This window comes from Aspergillus luchuensis, chromosome 2 (assembly GCF_016861625.1).
Source record: "Aspergillus luchuensis IFO 4308 DNA, chromosome 2, nearly complete sequence".
In the NCBI taxonomy this organism is placed as follows: Eukaryota; Fungi; Ascomycota; class Eurotiomycetes; order Eurotiales; family Aspergillaceae; genus Aspergillus; species Aspergillus luchuensis.
The window spans coordinates 3467571-3485202 of record NC_054850.1 but is presented as its reverse complement, the minus strand read 5'-3'; the positions used below and the strand labels follow the sequence as shown (position 1 = coordinate 3485202).

General features: G+C 51.6%; 6 protein-coding genes across 6 annotated transcripts; 4 read left to right on the top strand and 2 right to left on the bottom strand.

The window, feature by feature from the left end:
• Positions 1 to 2549: 2549 nt before the first annotated feature.
• Positions 2550 to 4046, top strand: AKAW2_21142A (uncharacterized protein; the record flags this gene model as incomplete). Its single annotated transcript, XM_041685933.1, has 2 exons — positions 2550 to 2673; positions 2752 to 4046. The coding sequence occupies 2 exons, from the start codon at positions 2550 to 2552 to the stop codon at positions 4044 to 4046; spliced, it is 1419 nt and encodes a 472-aa protein (XP_041539968.1).
• A 2992-nt stretch (positions 4047 to 7038) lies between these two features.
• On the top strand, positions 7039 to 7365 carry AKAW2_21141A (uncharacterized protein; the record flags this gene model as incomplete). Its single annotated transcript, XM_041685932.1, has 1 exon — positions 7039 to 7365. One exon carries the CDS (start codon positions 7039 to 7041, stop codon positions 7363 to 7365), a length of 327 nt encoding a protein of 108 aa, XP_041539967.1.
• A 1385-nt stretch (positions 7366 to 8750) lies between these two features.
• Positions 8751 to 9917, top strand: AKAW2_21140A (mannitol-1-phosphate 5-dehydrogenase; the record flags this gene model as incomplete). The annotated part of the gene is made up of 1 exon (XM_041685931.1): positions 8751 to 9917. The coding sequence occupies one exon, from the start codon at positions 8751 to 8753 to the stop codon at positions 9915 to 9917; it is 1167 nt and encodes a 388-aa protein (XP_041539966.1).
• A 308-nt stretch (positions 9918 to 10225) lies between these two features.
• On the bottom strand, positions 10226 to 11188 carry AKAW2_21139S (enoyl-CoA hydratase/isomerase family protein; the record flags this gene model as incomplete). The annotated part of the gene is made up of 2 exons (XM_041685930.1): positions 10226 to 10854; positions 10960 to 11188. 2 exons carry the CDS (start codon positions 11186 to 11188, stop codon positions 10226 to 10228), a joined length of 858 nt encoding a protein of 285 aa, XP_041539965.1.
• Positions 11189 to 11667: 479 nt separating this feature from the next.
• Positions 11668 to 13367, bottom strand: adaB (chromatin-binding transcription regulator ADA2; the record flags this gene model as incomplete). Its single annotated transcript, XM_041685929.1, has 3 exons — positions 11668 to 11736; positions 11801 to 13198; positions 13275 to 13367. 3 exons carry the CDS (start codon positions 13365 to 13367, stop codon positions 11668 to 11670), a joined length of 1560 nt encoding a protein of 519 aa, XP_041539964.1.
• Positions 13368 to 14555: 1188 nt separating this feature from the next.
• Positions 14556 to 16477, top strand: AKAW2_21137A (serine/threonine-protein kinase; the record flags this gene model as incomplete). The annotated part of the gene is made up of 4 exons (XM_041685928.1): positions 14556 to 14583; positions 14664 to 14807; positions 14864 to 16015; positions 16065 to 16477. The coding sequence occupies 4 exons, from the start codon at positions 14556 to 14558 to the stop codon at positions 16475 to 16477; spliced, it is 1737 nt and encodes a 578-aa protein (XP_041539963.1).
• Between the last annotated feature and the right edge of the window lie 1155 nt (positions 16478 to 17632).

Genomic DNA, 17632 nt, shown 5'->3' with positions numbered 1-17632 from the left:
TCAACATGCTTGGCCATTGAACCATATCCTGCCCAAAGTGGATATTTCCGACCCTCAGACCTTCTTGGCTGTCAAGCGTGGAATTCTTCAGTATACATGGCTTAAGCCAATTCTGGCTATCATCTCTATTGTCATGAAAGCGACGGACACTTATCAGGAAGGCTATCTGGGCTTGACATCGGGGTATCTCTGGACGGGTATCGTGTACAATGTCAGCGTGACCATAAGTCTCTATTCGTTAGCCATGTTTTGGGTCTGTTTGCACAACGACCTGGCACCTTTCCGTCCGGTTCCCAAGTTCCTCTGTGTCAAGCTTATTATTTTTGCTTCTTATTGGCAAGGCTTTTTCTTGTCCATCTTGCAGTGGCTGGGTGCTCTATCCAACGGCGTGGCGGGATATACACCCGACAATCTCGCCGCTGCGATTCAGGACAGTCTGATCTGCTTTGAGATGCCATTCTTCGCCATTACCCACTGGTACGCTTTCTCCTGGCATGACTACGCCGACTCCACCATTTCAGCTGCCCGTCTGCCTGTGAAGTTTGCCCTTCGCGATTCCTTTGGTATCCGCGACCTTATTGAAGATACGAAGATGACCCTTCGAGGAGAAAACTACGAGTACAGACTCTTTGATTCCGGTGATCACATCATCCCTCATGCCGAGTCCAACTCCCGTGTCAGGCGAGTGATGCACGGCATGCGGTATGAGCGTGGGGGCAAAGCGAAGTACTGGATCCCCAAACCAGGCGAGGTTAACAGTCGAACGCCATTACTGTCAGGGTCTGAAGGAAGCAGTCGCGATCGACGAAGCAGCACGCTCAGTCGATTTCGATCAAACAGCGACATTGAGGAGATGGGTCTTGACGATGAGGATGAGAGACTATTTGCCAATGCACGCACTCTTGAATTCGGCGATTGGAATGTAAGTCAAGCTGTATGGTGCTCTAGTCCAGGACACGGATGGGCTAATTGCAATCAGTATCCCGTGATCACGGCCAACGAAGTGCCGGAAGATCAACGGCAAATACACCACCGAAGCTCCCCAAATCTACAAAATCCTGGGGCGGTAAAACGGACGCGAAAGCACCGCAAGTCCCGCATCAACAATGGCGGAGGTACCCCACGAAGTGAAGGCAGTTCCCGTAGTTCTCGCAGGGAGCCCCCCAACGGTCGCCAGACAGTTCGTCAGGAGACTAGCTCGTCCATATCCCACAGCTCCCAGCGCAGTCAGCTAGTGGACTTGGTGGTTGAGGACCATAAAGCAGAGGAAGCGGAGAGAGTGCATACACAGAAGGCGTTCGGATCGACCTGGCTGGAGCCCGACCAGAGGCACTTCCAGTATGTTGCACCATCTCATAGATCTCATCTTTCTGCAGCGGAACGGAACAGCACTGACCTCTCATTTAGGAGACCCTCTGGGGAGCCAGTTGATGAACGGCCAAGCTATCTTGAAAATAGCGCAGATGGCACGATGGAGAATACCAGAGCTGCAAGCCCAACCGATCGAGCAGGGGATGATGAGCCGACGACGCGGCCAAATTGGACATATGGAGGGCTGGAAGAGGAGAATGTGTGGGATCGCTAGGAGAGCAGAGCTTGCTTCATGCACAGACCCATCCCCGCCAATTTCAGTGGCTTTATTACATATGGGGGCGCATCTGCCAAAATTTCTTGAAGCATAGGATATGTAAGATGAATGAAACCATGAAATGTTTTATCGATACGAGAAGACAGGAGGTGAAGGATGAAACCAGGGGAAAGCTGCGAAAGTTGAATTTGGTGGGGGGAACACACTACAGTCAGGCACCGAGTATCTAAAATTGTTTCCGTCTAATGAGTGATCTGGTGTGAGTGTGAAGTGTGAATGTCACCTGCTGCTGGCCAGATCACACATCCTCAGCGATCCGAGCAAATGGAGGGCAACCATTAGGCGCCGAGAAGGTGACATGGCTATCAGTTGATGGATTGATGGCTGATCGACACGCCGACACGCTGTCGAGGAGGGGCTGATCGTGGCGGTTATTGGTTGCCAGCTAGTTTAGCGGGTGCCTTGGACTGCATGGCACCATTTCCTTAGCTGCTCTGCTACTTCCAATCTCCCAGTATTGATGAATCAGGGGGACAATAGCATCAAGCGGTCGCCGCTTTGTCTGTTGTTTACTACTTTGACACTTATCGCGGGGAGGGAAATGGGACAGTTGGGAGAGATGGTTGGTCACCAAAACCCTAGTACTTACTCTTGTCCCGCTTCCCTCCTTCATCTTCCTGCTTATTTACTCGCTTTCTTTGTTTTACTTTAACCTTCCCAGCCTCTCTTTCTCACTCACTCTCTCATATCAGCGCCCTCATGGGCCCCCCCTCCTCCCGGACCCTCCGATTTAATTCTCCTGCATCCCCGCTGGGCAGATGTCTCGTATTAGTGTTTCATTGACCTGCCTCGTGCATCGCCTGCTCGCGCCTTTGCTGCCTGCCTTTTCTTCCGGTCCCCACCCAGTCCTCCCTTCCTGGCCACTGGGCGATGGAGCATCACTGCTGATGCGCTGGCAGCTATGATGCAGGCAATTGAGCAGGCAGGCTCCATATTCACTGGCTGGATATCTTCCTGTTTGTTCTGCCTGAGCGGGAGGGGCGACGATGAGAGCTTTCATCATCAACAGGCTATGAAGCAAAAAGGTATAGCTTTCCCCATACTTTCTCTCTTACTACAACTCCTCCCTCTCAGACATGGGGACTGACAGTCGTCCCTTGCAGGTGTCGAACGAGAAATGAAAGTATGCCATACTCAACCTCATCTCGTTCCTCCGATGAACCTCACCGGCTACGATGACTTGCCCAGTCCAAGCCCTCAGCCTCGGGTATCATCGCTACAGTCATGGGTGGTTGAGGGCAGGACCCGGGCATCGCGAGCGTCGAATCGAGCTAGCATGTCGCTCAAGAGGAAGTCAACTGCTCCCGTGAGGATCAGTGGACCCTCGGAGTTTAGAAGAGTCTCAATGTTCTTGACGGAACTGGATGAATATCGTCCCCTTGAATTGAGCTTCAATACCCCAGGCAACAGACTCCCGGATCTTCCCAAGTTTGAAGACTTCCCTCTCGAGCACGACCGCAAGCAGGTCATTTCACGACCCCCGCGGGCTCTCTCGTCCACCGAAATGGGCCGGTTATCGCAACCGCGAACTCACCGACCCTCTTCGTCCTTCCAGCTTGCGAGAAAGCCGGTCGGATCAGGCTCCCGTCGGTCTTCATTGCCAACCCAAGAACAGCTCCAGTTATTAGAGAAGAATCCTCCGGTCACCAGTCCCTTAATCCCTCATTTTTCACAACGTAGCTCTGCGGTCACTGGCTTGACCCCAAGTGCGGTTCCTTCAACCACTCCCAGGCTGGATTCAAGTGGTGGCAGCACGTCCCTGGCTAGGAGCGAGCTACACCGGGACACCCACAAGGCCTCTACATCCTCGGTCCCTAGGACTCCCACCAAACCCAGCCTGCAGGACAGGCCCTTACCTTCTATTCCAACTGAGGAGGATTCCCCTTCTTCAGGCAGTACGTATCACCCACCTACCACTCCCTCCGAAAGCCGACCTCCGACCACACCATCGGAGAACCCCAATCGAACCCCAACCCGCTCGGGACGTGTTACCCAGTGGCTCTTTCAAACGCCCAACAAGCCAAACTTCCTTTTCTCCAACCCGATCAAAACCAGCGACAAGGGGCCATTTCGCATCCGGTCGCGGACGCTGAGCGGCTCTACGCTCGCATCAACCATTAGCAATCTCACCGGAGGGCACAAAGCCACCCCGTCCCTCGCCAGCGGCACGACAATAGCCCCAACGATGCAAGCATCGAGCACTGAATCACGGAACTTTGACCTTCCTCTTGGCAGTCCTTTCTCACCGAAACAGACCTTCCCAACCGTGACAGAAGAACACACCTATCCCACAATTTACGAGGGCGAACAGCCACAACACCAAGAGCCCGAAGTCTATGACGAGATGCTTACCCAATATTACGAGTATCGTCATTCCGCTGTGGGTGTAGCATTCTGATCTGTCCGGGTTCTTTTCTTCTTTACTGTCATTCAGATTAAGGCTTTTCACTTCACCTCAAGGTCAACGGCCTTGATATGCAAACTACTCTTCTGTCGCATTTATATCCCTGCTCAAGGGAAATATCTATCTTTTTCCAGCCTTAATGATCCAGTCTCTTACAGATCCTTCTTTTGAGGATCGATCCTATATACGCTCGCTTTCTTTACATACCCCAGCAGCAGCAATGTATCTGATACCCTTTTGGTTCTACATATGTGCTTTTCGCTTCATCTGGGCTTCACCTAGATAATATATCATGAATCAATAAGTCTTTCTGGTCCAAAACTAGCTAATTTATGAGGAGTACAAATGGGGCCACAGCTGCGCAATAGAGAGACTCTTCCTCAAGGAAGAAAGAAGACTAGCTGCACAGCCATCATCAACACCTTTGTCCTTGAACTAGGAATAATACATTCCTCATCCTTCCCTATGAGTCCTTAGTCAACTCAATCGCCCTATTCCTTGCCTCCCCGCCGGGATGTAAAAGTCAGCACAGCTATTACGGGTTTTAGATTGTTGACTGCAACTTGGTAGTCTCCCCATTCCTCCCGCATCCATAATCATGAGGCAATTTGTGTAAATACACGTCCACCAATACGTAAAATGAAACAAATGAGATTAGTAGTAATCAACAAGGGCCACATTGTCTACCGCCTGGATTAACCGCAGTAAATAGACATATCACAATCGGTATCAAACGTTTTTCTACTGTTGATGCGCATCGTGACCTCGTAATAAGTAGCTTATACGCTCTTCAACTACTGTGAACCTTTACCCTATGTATGGAGAGGTTATTTTTAAAAAATCATACTATGTTATCAAGCCCATCCAGAGTGTGGAGCTCATCGACGCCGAGTTGAGTAGTCGCTTGTGAGTAATTAATGCAATGTAGGGTTTGCAACGCGGTTTGTAATATCTCCTGCTGAATCAACAGCAGGTCTGGCGACTGTCCTGAAGCATAGTAACCTTATATTTCAGTCCTCTGGGTTGCTCCACAGGCACTCGAGTAGACCGTGGCACGGGAGAATGAATATTCATGCGGTAGTTAACGTAGGTCAATATGGCCGTTTGGCCACGGAAAAAACACTTCAGTCTTTGTCTAATGGATGATGGTACTTATCCAGTAGCATTAGCTTTGATGGTAGAACTCAATGTGTAGACGCCTTCTGATATAGCTTCTGAAGCTCTGCTTCGGCTGGAAGAGTGTTTGATACCAGTGAACTATATCTTGTGACTATTGCGAGGAACAAGCTCCAGCATTTGTTGGATCAATACTATCGGATGATTGTTCTCTGGGGTTGGCAGTGGGATTTCTCTGTTTTACGAAATGAGGTTGTTTTTCGAATGATCCAATTCTTCGTTTGGTCTGAGCATAGCAAAGAAGTGCGTATTTACAGATATTGGAATCAAACGTGGCTTGTGCCACTGGTGATATTGTCGTGTGTTTGTGTGGAAGTCGAAGTCTCGATCGAGTTGCGATTGATAAAGACAGCCCTGAATCGCTTGGATATTATTACAAACGGCGGGGTCCGTCTATTTAGACTCGACACCCTGCCAAACGGACTTTACACCATTTCTAAATATAGTAGTTGTCCTCAGATTAGAATCATATTTAAACTAGGCTACTCCGTACATAGAGCATCTTTAAGGATTCCTCCTAAGGCCACCTCCAGGGGCATAGGCTTCAAAGTTATTGAGGATGTATTAGTACTATAGGTCTCAAATTCTTACTTAGGTAAAAGTGGCTTTGGGTGGGAAATATGAGGAAGACTATCTTTAGAATGACGGCTTTTCTAAGTAGGCTAGCTGTAGAGTTTGTTCTTTCAAGATGTCGAATCTTAGTGTCAGCAATAACGCACTGTCAATATAACAGCGTTGTTCAGGGAATCAAATGACAAATGCAGGATCTGGACCTTTTTTGATCCTTTCAGCTCGAATGCTCCCGGTAGGCGGGCATTCTTCAAGCGGGCGGTCCCTCAAGAATGAACATGCCAACCCTGATAAATTGAGCATGCACATTCCCAACGGCTCGCGTCGGCCAATTGGAATCTCTGGCAGTACCCGCGACCAATGCAGCTGGAGAACCGCCACGTGCTTGAAGGAGGAGAGGAAGTTGGGATCATTGCTGTCTCCCAAAGATGATGTATACCGGCCATCTCAAGGAATGATGAATACACGGCGGTTGGGATCCTTTAAGTTATCGCTCATGTCGTCTACGAGCGAGCAATTCCCCTCATGGTTATCATGCTGCAGTATTCATCAAATAAGCTTCGTCGCAAACAATTTTAGTAGAGAGGCAGATCATCTTTCACCATGGGTCGCTTAGTGAACTACTTCCCCACGATAACAGCGTTTATCGCTTTTATCCTCACTTTTTTATGTCTTTTCGCAGGCACACAATTGACGGTGCTCCCAGGTGTCGATATATTCACGGTTAGTTTAAGCCCCGATCGACCCCTCTGGTTGCACGTTAGTGTCTAGTCAGTCAGCTGAGATACGTCAATATAGGTTTTTTCTGGAGAACAGAGTCGAGATACGGGGATACATGACTTCTACTCCATCTATGTGATGTCGTATTGCGAAGGAGATCTCATGACCGGCAACAGACACTTCTCAAATTGCTCCAAAGCCGCATTGCCCTTTGCCTTTGATCCCTCCGTGGTGTTGTTGAATGAAACCGGTAACACCACTTCACTTTCGAACCTGGGATGGCCCGATGCCGTTACAGACGATTTCCATGCGTTAAGCATGACCAGCCGGAGTATAGGGATTTTCTACTGCATCGGAGCCGGGGCTGCTGGCTTGGCGATAGTGGGCAGATTGTATTGGCTGGTTCGGCGCGGACCACGGCAGTCCGTCATGGAATTAGCGGCATTACTGGTAAAGAGCCCTCCCCAGACATATGATTGGGATGATCCCAGCACTAACCACGTGCTAGCTGGGGTTTATCATGCTCGGAATCTCCTCAATTATTGCGACGGTTATCGCGTTTCAATTTGTCGATCTTGTCAATGACCATGGGCGCGATATGGGTGTCCGTGCCGAGTACGGACCCCAATTTTTGGGAATGACTTGGGCCGCCACAGGGTTGATGTTGACGGGAGGCATCACCAGTTTATTGACGGTGCTGGTCGACCGGAGCCGAGCAGAGACAGGCACCCTTGCAGGTGACTGTGATGATCAAGCCAAGTCCCTCATGCACTCGGACTATGAATCGGTCAAATCCAGTGCGGAACCATCTCCCGGGGTGGAGACAGAAAAGGAGGGAAAGCAGTGATGGAAAGAAGAGGAATAGGGACTGTATTTGATGGAAAGGGTAGATAGTGCGGATAGAAATGAATCGAAATGCAAGGAATACATCCAGCCAGGCTATAGAACATGAAGCTATTGGGTTTGTCTTGGGGATAAGAGGGAGCCGGATATAAAGACCCACAGAAACCCCATGAAAGGGATTCTACGGCCATCCATTGTTGATCGCATCCACTGGGGGTAACCGACGATAGTGTGGTACAGTGCAGCGTAGCGTTGCTTGGGGGGAAGAACCGGTCACGTCACCAGTGGAGTAGGTTTGGGCTCGGGTCGAATGACGAGGGCGCATGGCCTCCCTTGGCCCCTCCGGCGCTGCTCGTTCCCGGCATCGTCCAGCGCTAACAGTAGAATCTCTTTGAATTATCCATTCCATCGCTGGCCTGACACCAGCGGTGGGTCAACCCCTGGTGGATACTCGATTTGATTCCATGATGATGATGTTAACGACCGGTTGGACGATGATGATAGTCAGGGGAATGATGTAGGAGACCTGAGAACAGGACCAACAAGCAGCACACACCAGCCCATTAAAGGTCAGCGATCGGAGTATAGGTACACAACGTTCAGGGAAGATGACTTGTTGGGAAGAAAGACGGATTAGAACCGGCTGGGATGAGATTCTGTGAGATGACTTACAGTAGCACCACTAGTAGTACGTAGACTATTAGTTAGTCGAAGGCCATCCGGGCTAACGGGCCAACGAGCCATTAGTTTATCGCGTCGTCAACCTCACGATGGCACAGTCGCACATGCGACAAGGACAGGATTGTCTGTGGGTGCGGAATCAACCGGGACCATGACAGTGGCCGTGTCTGATTGGGATAGAAGCAAAGTAAGGGGAGGCGTGCAGGGCTTGAAAATGCCCGCATGGCCAATCCGCTTTGGGCCTGCGTCATCGCCGCTCATTGGAACGGCCGGCTCTGGTCCTGTTTGGAAGGGCTTGGATTGGGCCTCATCGTGATCCATTAAGTCATAGTCAGTTAGTCTTGTTCCCTTTTACTTGGATCATAGTCACTGCGTGTGTCTTTTTCCCCCACTTACTGGAATTGGCCCGAACATCGTGAAAAGTCTCGGTTTCATTCACCGTTGCACTTTCCCGTTGTTTCCATCGTGACTGCCTCATTCTCTCTTATTTCGCTCATTATACTTTATATACCCCTCCATTCCCCCCTCTTCTTCTCTCCATCCTCTCCTCTTCAATTCTCAACCTTCCTTTGTCTTCAACACCACTCTTCTTTTCGCAATATCAAGTCACCCCTCATACTACTGATCAACTTCTTCACTTGATCAGTCTTCCAATTACTCTACCTCAACCTCAACCCCCCTTCTACTAAGTCATACTTCCACTACATCATGGGAAAGAAGGCTATCCAGTTCGGCGGTGGTAACATCGGCCGTGGCTTCGTCGCCGAATTCCTCCACAAGGCAGGCTACGAAGTAGTCTTCGTCGATGTCATGGACAAGATGGTCGAGGCTCTGCAGCAGAACAAGTCGTACAATGTGACTGAGGTCAGTGAGGAGGGTGAGCACACCACCACCATCACCAACTACCGTGCCATCAACTCCAAGACCCATGAGAGCGATGTCATCCAAGAGATTGCTACGGCTGATGTCGTGACCTGTGCTGTGGGCCCCAACATTCTCAAGTTCATCGCCCCTGTCATTGCCAAGGGTATCGATGCTCGCACAGAGTCTAAGCCTGTCGCGGTTATTGCCTGTGAGAATGCCATTGGTGCTACCGACACCCTGCACGGCTTCATCAAGCAGCACACCAGCAAGGACCGCGTCGAGTCCCTGTACGACCGCGCCCAGTTTGCCAACTCTGCCATTGACCGCATCGTCCCTCAGCAAGCCCCCAACAGTGGCCTCGATGTCCGCATTGAGAAGTTCTACGAATGGGCTGTCGAGAAGACTCCCTTTGGCTCTGTCGGCCACCCAGACATTCCTGCCATCCACTGGGTCGACAACCTGGAGCCATACATTGAGCGCAAATTGTTCACCGTCAACACCGGCCATGCTACTACTGCCTACTTTGGTCACTTCCGGGGCAAGAAGATGATTGCCGACGCTCTGGAGGATAAGGAAATTCGTGGACTTGTTCACAAAGTTCTTGAGGAGACTGCCTCGCTCATCGTGACCAAGCACGGCATCTCAGAGGAGGAGCAGAAGGAGTACGTCGATAAGATCGTCAGCCGGATCTCCAACCCTTATCTGGAGGACAATGTTGAACGCGTGGGTCGTGCTCCCCTGCGCAAGCTGTCTGGCAAGGAGCGTTTCATTGGACCGGCTTCGCAGCTGGCCGAGCGCGGCATGAAGTATGACTCTTTGATGGACGCTGTCGAGATGGCTCTGCGCTTCCAGAACGTGCCTGGTGATGACGAGAGTGCCGAGCTCGCTAACATCCTCCAAGAACAGTCGGCGGAAGATGCCACCAGCAACCTCACCGGCCTGGAACAGAAACACCCTCTGTATCCTGCCGTGCTGGAGCGGGTGCGCAAGGTGCAGCAGGGGACGAAGTAAAGGCATGGCTGTTGTTGCACATTGTCTTCTTTAATGTTCACGATTACAATTACGAAAACTGCGAAAGCATTCCGAGTCGATCACCTGCATGTACAACTGGCCCCGCCGCAGGACGGTGACAGGCCATCTGGGATACGGCGAACACTGGTCGGCGCGGATATGGAGCATGGGTATGGAAACGGATTAGCATAGTCATAACATGATAATGATGTACATAGTTGCAGGCAACTAGCACGAATACATGACTGAACATGAATATATGCCAGGTCTCTCACAAACTGTAGCCAATATAGATCTTAACCGATTACTTACAACTTACTATCCCTCCAGACAGGCTTCCTCTTCTCCACAAACGCCCTCAATCCCTCCCTGATATTCTCCCCCTGATTCAACTTGTCCGACCACCCCTCCGTCAACAATCTCGTCGCCTCCTCCACCCCAATCCCCTCCCATCCCAACTTGATTCCCTCCCGACTAACCAACACCGCATCAGGACTATTCCCCGCAATCTGCACCGCAACCTCCACCGCCCTCTCCACCACCCCTTTCCCCCCATCATCACCAACAACCTCATTCACAATCCCCCACCTCTCCGCCTCCTCCGCAGGAACCTTCCTCCCCGTCAACGCCATCTCCATCGCCCTCTGCCGTCCCACAATCCTCCCCAGCCGCGGCAACGCCCCCGCCCACGCCACCACCCCGCGCTGCACCTCCGGCAACCCGAAATACGCTTTAGAGGAAGCGATCACCATGTCGGCGTTGAGCACCATCTCGCATCCGCCCCCCAGGCAGAGCCCGTTCACTGCGCAGATAATAGGCTTTTTGCCGCTCCGTCGGGAGAGGCCCCCGAAGCCGCTGGGGGGCATGCCTGGGGTGGAGGGGGTGGAGGGGGTACTGGTGGATGATGATGTGGGGGTTTGAACGTTGGTGTTCCATTCTGTATGTAGTACATATATGCATGAGTATTATGTTGAGGGGAGAGATGTAGTGGAGGATTGAGGGGGATATGGGGTATGGGTATGAGTATGGGTATGGGTATTACCTTTGAGGTCTGCGCCCGCGCAAAACGCCCTCCCGGATCCAGTCAATATGCCTACTCTTATTGAGGGCTCGTTGTCCATCCAGGTCCAGATGGCGTGGAGGTCGTGGTGGCCCGCAGTGGAAATGCTGTTTAGTGCTTTGGGTCGGGAGAGAGTGACTAGGAGGACTTGTGGGTGGGGGAGGGAGAGGGTTATTGTGTTTGAAGCGGGGGTGGGGAGGGTTGGTGCCATCTTTTTTCTTTTCTTTTGGATAGTGTGGTATGTGGATTGGGGTGTGGTGAGGGTTATTGTTCAAGGTAGGTAGGGGGAGGAGTGGTGTTGTTGTTATAAAGGTGTATGATTGATTACGGGTCTTTAATGATGCCGAGGTTCGGTCGGATGTTATACTTAAGGTAAGCTGGTTAGATTGGAATGCGGAGAAGACGGTCTTGCCGCTAGACTGGTTCTGTGGTTAGTTGGTGGGTATCGGTTCCGATTACTGTCTCTTGTTTTATGGTTGACTGGAGTAGCTACGTGGGAAGTCGTGATGAATAAAATAAATTCTGTTTACTTTATAGTTAATTGAAGGATTAATTTGTCCCTTGTATAGATAAACTATATGTCCATCTACTTAATCACTGAATCAAATCCGTAAATCGTATCATCTACCTCACAACGCCGCAACTCCTTACACAGAACCACGTGGTATCCTGCTCATGCAAATCAGACGCTCAGCTCTTGTTGATCCAGCCGCTGTGTACCATGAAATCGTAGATCCGACTCGTCTTGGTACTGTCGACCTGTAGAAATCTTTGTCAGTATTCCATTTCACTCTTTTTCGCTGGCAGAGGGAAAGAGGGTTACCTTGCAAATAGCTCGCGCGTCCTTCTTCTTTAAACTGCCGCCCTGCTTCATCGCCTCTTTCAATAACGTCTCCTTAATTACTAGGTACGGCTTGGGCTGCATGTGCAGCACATTGCACACCTCGACCTCCTCCTTGGTCAGCAGGTGCAGATCCGGTGCTCCCTCGTTCTCCAGCTTCCATGGAATCACTCCGTTGAGTGGCTGGATCACAAACTTGGTCTTCACTGGCTGCGGCGTGCTGACGTCGCCGTTGGTGGCGGCAAACGCCCGATCAAAATCATTCATCGGCGGGTTGACAGGCTCTGGTGCCTTAGGCGCCCCGGACGCCTTTTGGAGCCGGAGAGGAAGCTCCGGGGTCGTCAGCTGACTAGCAGCGGACGGCTGTTCTGGTTGCTGCGACTGCTTCGTCGGTCGCGTGCTGGCGAACCGATCAAACGAGCCCTGCGGCACCATCCGCTGTGCCCGCTGTTGCTTCTCCTGTTCGTATTTCTCTCCGCCCTTGAGATCACCGATACCCATTTGGCGCCACTCCTGGAGCTGCGTGATGGCTAGCCGCAGGTTGTGCTCGTACTCGAGGCCCTTGTTGAACTCTTCAAAATCATCGTGGTTCATCATCCGGGCAAACGGCTTTGCCTTGTTCAGCAAGTCGCGCTCTTCTTTCGTGCGCTTCTTCTCCAGTGCAGTGTTCTTGCGGTACTCAAGGAGGTTGTGCTCGAAGAGGATCTTCTTGCGCTCCGTGCGCGCCGTAAGCCGCGAGTTATAGATATCCACCACGGTCATCTTCAATTCCATCTCCGCGTCTGTCTCGCCGTTCGCCGTCTCGCCCGCACCAGGCTCGAATGTCATGTGCTGCACCGCTTCCTCGGCTTCGTTCATGAACTCTGTCTCAAACTCCAACCGACCCGGCATGTAGCCCTGCACTTCGTGACAAGCCGGTACACTGGCAGTAGGCTTCTGCTTCGGTGTTGTGGGTGGAGCTGCCTTGGCCGCCTCTTTGCGCTCTTCGATGCGGCGTTTCTTCCGCGCCTGGAATTCTTCCTTCGAAATGGCCTCCGAAAGGCGCTTGTCGTCCGGATCGGCGCGTTCCGGTAACGGGAAGTTCGGGCTATCGATATAGGCGCTGATGTAGTGGTCGCGAACCTCCTCCTTGGTGCGGTAACCACCAATGTGGTCTGCAATGTCCGCCCATGATCCCAGTCCGTAGATCTCGGCGCCTTCCAGCAGCAGGAGCTCCTCGTCCGCACCCCAGTCCTCCTCGAAGATCGGGACCGAGTTCTGTTCGATCACCTGGAATGGATGCGTTGACGGGTCATGGTTCTTGGATTTCTCTCCGGCAGCGAAGCAGGGGACGCAGAGATCGTATTCGTGGCAGGCGGGATGGGCGCAAGATACGCGAACCTAGTAAGAGACCGATAGATTAGGTTTAAGGCCGACAAGAGGCGAAGATTTCTAGAACACGGATCGCAGACTGTACCGTCGAAGTCACATCAACCGAGCAGATATCACAGTGATACTTGGTGCCCGCTTCAGTGCCGCGCGAGGCGGTCTTCTTCCGTATTACACCCATCGGTCGCGGGTCCCTTTCATCCTCCAATGTTCCCGGATCCGTTTCAACCACACCGACACGCCCTCCAGTGAAATGAGAGGGCAATTTGGAACTAATGAGAAAAGAGGGATGCGCGTCGGGTATGAAGGTGATGGTCCGGAGAACGACGGTAGCGCAAAGGGATGTACGTCTCCGCAGTCGATGAGCGGGGGGAAATGCCGGGGAAACTAGGGTGGAGTAACCTTGAGGGCTCAACGTCAGGTTAGTCCCCAAAAAGTCGATCCAGCACAGACAAGAACCGTAATACCAACAAGGTTTCTGGGGATGGCTGAAGGATTGTGATAGTAGCAGTTTGCAGTGAACAGGAGACTGGTCGCGTATCGGCGGACGGACGATTCGAGGTTCTGGGGGGTGGGCGGTGGCTAAGCTCTGAGGCTAGTGCACTTGGTGGTTACTTTATCGGGACTAGATTACGATCTGGGAATGCACCGCCTCAGGGTGACAAATATTCGTGCCCCAGGCACACATTCAGGCAACGGGGTTCCTGGGCCAATGAAGGACGGAGTGGCGGCGACTTATTCTATTCAGAGTTCAGCCTCGCTCAGTCCCTTTCCCACCTTCATTCATTCACCCCCTCTTCCCTTTCCCCCCCCTCCTACTCCTCCTCCCCCCATTTCCCAATTCTTTCCCCCCCAATTCGCCTTATCAACTGTCTCTCCCTAAAAAAGTCACTTTTCCGGGTCGATCCTCCTTCTCGTCGTTCCATCGTGTCCCCGACCCTGGTTCTACTTCCATCATCATTTCGTTTGTTCTTCAAGCGTCTTGTACAGTTTGCGGGTGTTCCCCTGTTCCCGCCCCGATCGGTGGTTCCTGAAACCACTACTACTACTACTTACTTACCCTCGCCCTCCTCATTCCTCTCTCCCTCCCTCTCTTCTCCTCCCTCTTTTTTCTGTGTCGCTGACCGCTGTGGCTGTGGCGGTTCTGCATATTATCACTGCACTTGACTGGTCTGGCTCGTTTTGCCCTTCTTCTCTGCCAGGCCTCCGACCCAGTTGTTGGCCTCCTATTCCTCTCTCCTTTTCCTCTTCCTTAAAACCGTCGGAAGACTGTTCAAATTGATCCTCTCTTTTCCTGTTCCCCTCCTCTCCCTCTTCGCCCTTTCTCCAAACATATACACACCCTGGATTCGCTTGCTAGAACATACCTATGACAATGTCGTGGAAACTCACTAGAAGTATGTGCGATGTTTATGCCCGGTTGTTGTTTCCTCTGTCCCGGCATATCGGATGCTAATGAATTAATTCCCTCATACAGAACTAAAGGAGACGCACTTGGCTCCTTTGACCCAAACATTCACCCGATCCTCCTCCACATCCACCATCAAAGGTGATTCTGGCGAAGAGACCCCCGTTGTTTCGCAAACCCCCAGTATCTCCACAACAAACTCCAATGGAATCAGTATGTTGTTCCTACTCTCTTCAATTCTCTGCCGACCGTCTAACACTCTCTTAAAGATGCCTCGGAGTCGCTCGTCTCCCCGCCCGTGGCCCCTGTCAAGCCCGGAATCCTGATCGTCACCCTCCACGAAGGTCGAGGCTTCTCTCTTTCCCCCCACTACCAACAGATCTTCAACTCCCATTTCCAGAGCAGCGGTTCCTATGGCATGCGTCCAAGCTCTTCGTCATCCCACTCTGCACACGGACAGGCCGCCTCCTACGTCCCCAGCGGTCGCCCTCAGTCCACCAGCGGGGGTATCAATGCCGCTCCGACCTCCCACGGTCGCTATTCGACCAAGTACCTCCCCTATGCCCTTCTGGATTTCGAAAAGAACCAAGTTTTCGTCGACGCCGTTTCTGGTTCCCCCGAAAACCCCTTGTGGGCTGGAGACAACACGGCTTATAAGTTTGATGTGTCGCGCAAGACGGAATTGAACGTTCAGTTGTATTTGCGGAACCCCACGGCTCGTCCTGGCGCTGGTCGCAGCGAGGATATCTTCCTCGGCGCCGTCAAGGTACATCCTCGTTTCGAAGAGGCTCAGCCCCATGCGGAAGACCCCAAGTCCAAGAAGACGCCGCAGGAGCGCCAGCTGGGCCAGCTGGGCGCCGAATGGCTGGATATGCAGTTCGGCACCGGTTCCATCAAGATTGGTGTCTCCTTCGTCGAGAACAAGCAGCGCAGCATGAAGCTGGAAGACTTCGAGTTGCTGAAGGTTGTGGGTAAGGGTAGTTTCGGCAAGGTCATGCAGGTCATGAAGAAGGATACGGGTCGGATTTACGCCCTCAAGACTATCCGCAAGGCGCACATCATCTCACGGTCGGAAGTCACCCACACCCTCGCCGAAAGATCCGTGCTCTCTCAAATCAACAACCCCTTCATCGTCCCTCTCAAGTTCTCCTTCCAGTCTCCGGAGAAGCTGTACCTCGTCCTTGCTTTCGTCAACGGCGGTGAGCTGTTCCATCACCTTCAGCGCGAGCAGCGCTTTGATATCAACCGGGCCCGTTTTTACACTGCCGAGCTGCTCTGTGCGCTGGAGTGCCTGCATGGTTTCAAGGTCATCTACCGTGATCTCAAGCCTGAAAACATTCTTCTGGATTACACTGGCCACATTGCTCTGTGCGACTTTGGTCTGTGCAAGTTGGACATGAAGGATGAGGATCGCACAAACAGTAAGATTACCCCTGCTTTCAACCTGAATCCGTCTAACCTTCTACACAGCGTTCTGTGGTACCCCTGAATACCTCGCACCCGAGCTTTTGCTTGGAAACGGATACACAAAGACCGTTGACTGGTGGACGCTGGGTGTCCTCCTTTACGAGATGTTGACGGGTCTTCCCCCCTTCTACGACGAAAACACCAACGATATGTATCGGAAGATCCTTCAGGAGCCCCTGACTTTCCCCAGCACGGACATTGTTCCCCCGGCCGCTCGGGATCTGCTGAGCCGACTGCTTGATCGCGATCCTCAACGTCGGTTGGGAGCTAACGGCGCAGCGGAGATTAAGTCGCACCACTTCTTCGCTAACATCGATTGGCGCAAGCTTCTCCAGCGGAAGTACGAGCCCAGCTTCCGTCCGAATGTGGTATGTAACTCTTTGATGTGGCTAGCGTATGACGGTGATGATGACTAACCTTTGCAGATGGGCGCTCGCGATATCACCAACTTCGACCGGGAGTTCACCTCCGAAGCACCGCAGGATTCGTACGTGGACGGCCCCATGCTGTCACAGACTATGCAGCAACAATTCGAAGGCTGGTCTTACAACCGCCCGGTTGCCGGTCTCGGCGACGCCGGTGGCAGTGTCAAGGATCCCTCTTTTGGTAGCATCACCGAGTAAAAAGCTGATATATCATCAATCGACTCACTTGAACACCATACGTCCCTTCAAGACATAAAGGGAAATTGTTTGAGACAATTCCTTGCTTTTTCACCTTTACTCGTGCATATTCTCTGCATAGCTCGAGCACTTGCTTCACTGCTGGTTCTCCCTGTTTTCCGCCTTAGCACAAGTGGTATATGGTATCTTTCTGTTGGAATCCATTCTCTGTGGCGGTGATCTCGGCTGAGCGCTTGTGTTTTTCTATCCTGGTTTGCATTCAAGATACAATTGAGGCGGGTCCCTTTCGTGCATTTCTCATTTACTGTCATTATCACACCTCTTTTGACTGCCGCATCATTTCACAAATTTGTCTCGGGCTTGCGTCAGTGATTTGCTTCCATTTTCGAACAACAGGCGGACGGCACAGGTAAAGCGAAAAGCTTTCACATTTTAGCCCTCTGCACAGGGCCTCTGTATGCCTGATGAACCGACCTCGTTCTGTTTCAGATCTGCTGGTCCGATCCTTTGCTGCTCCAGCGGAACACGGATCGCTCCTGGGGAAGTTAAATCCATTTGGGATCGATCTACATATGAAAGTACACATTTGAGCGGTCCTCGATTTAGACCATTTAGCTGTTCCTTCTCATGTTACTGTCGAAAATTTTTGTCTGGGTTCTGCTCTCTTTGCGCGCTGGGATGGGCTAAACCAGTTGAGGGTAAGGGTGTTTGTTGATTTGACATGGCTGGCTCATAGACAATGGGATTACTATCTACTCTACAACTGAATCTGCGTCCCACAAACAAATATAGTGTGGTAGCTTATACATCGTACGGTCCGAATGTCACCATACGCAGAAAAGGGGACACAATATTATGATCATCACTTCAAATCGTTAGAACTAGGGGTGATAGATACAGGTAGTAGGATGGATAACTGAACCAAAGAAACATACAATGTTCAAATAT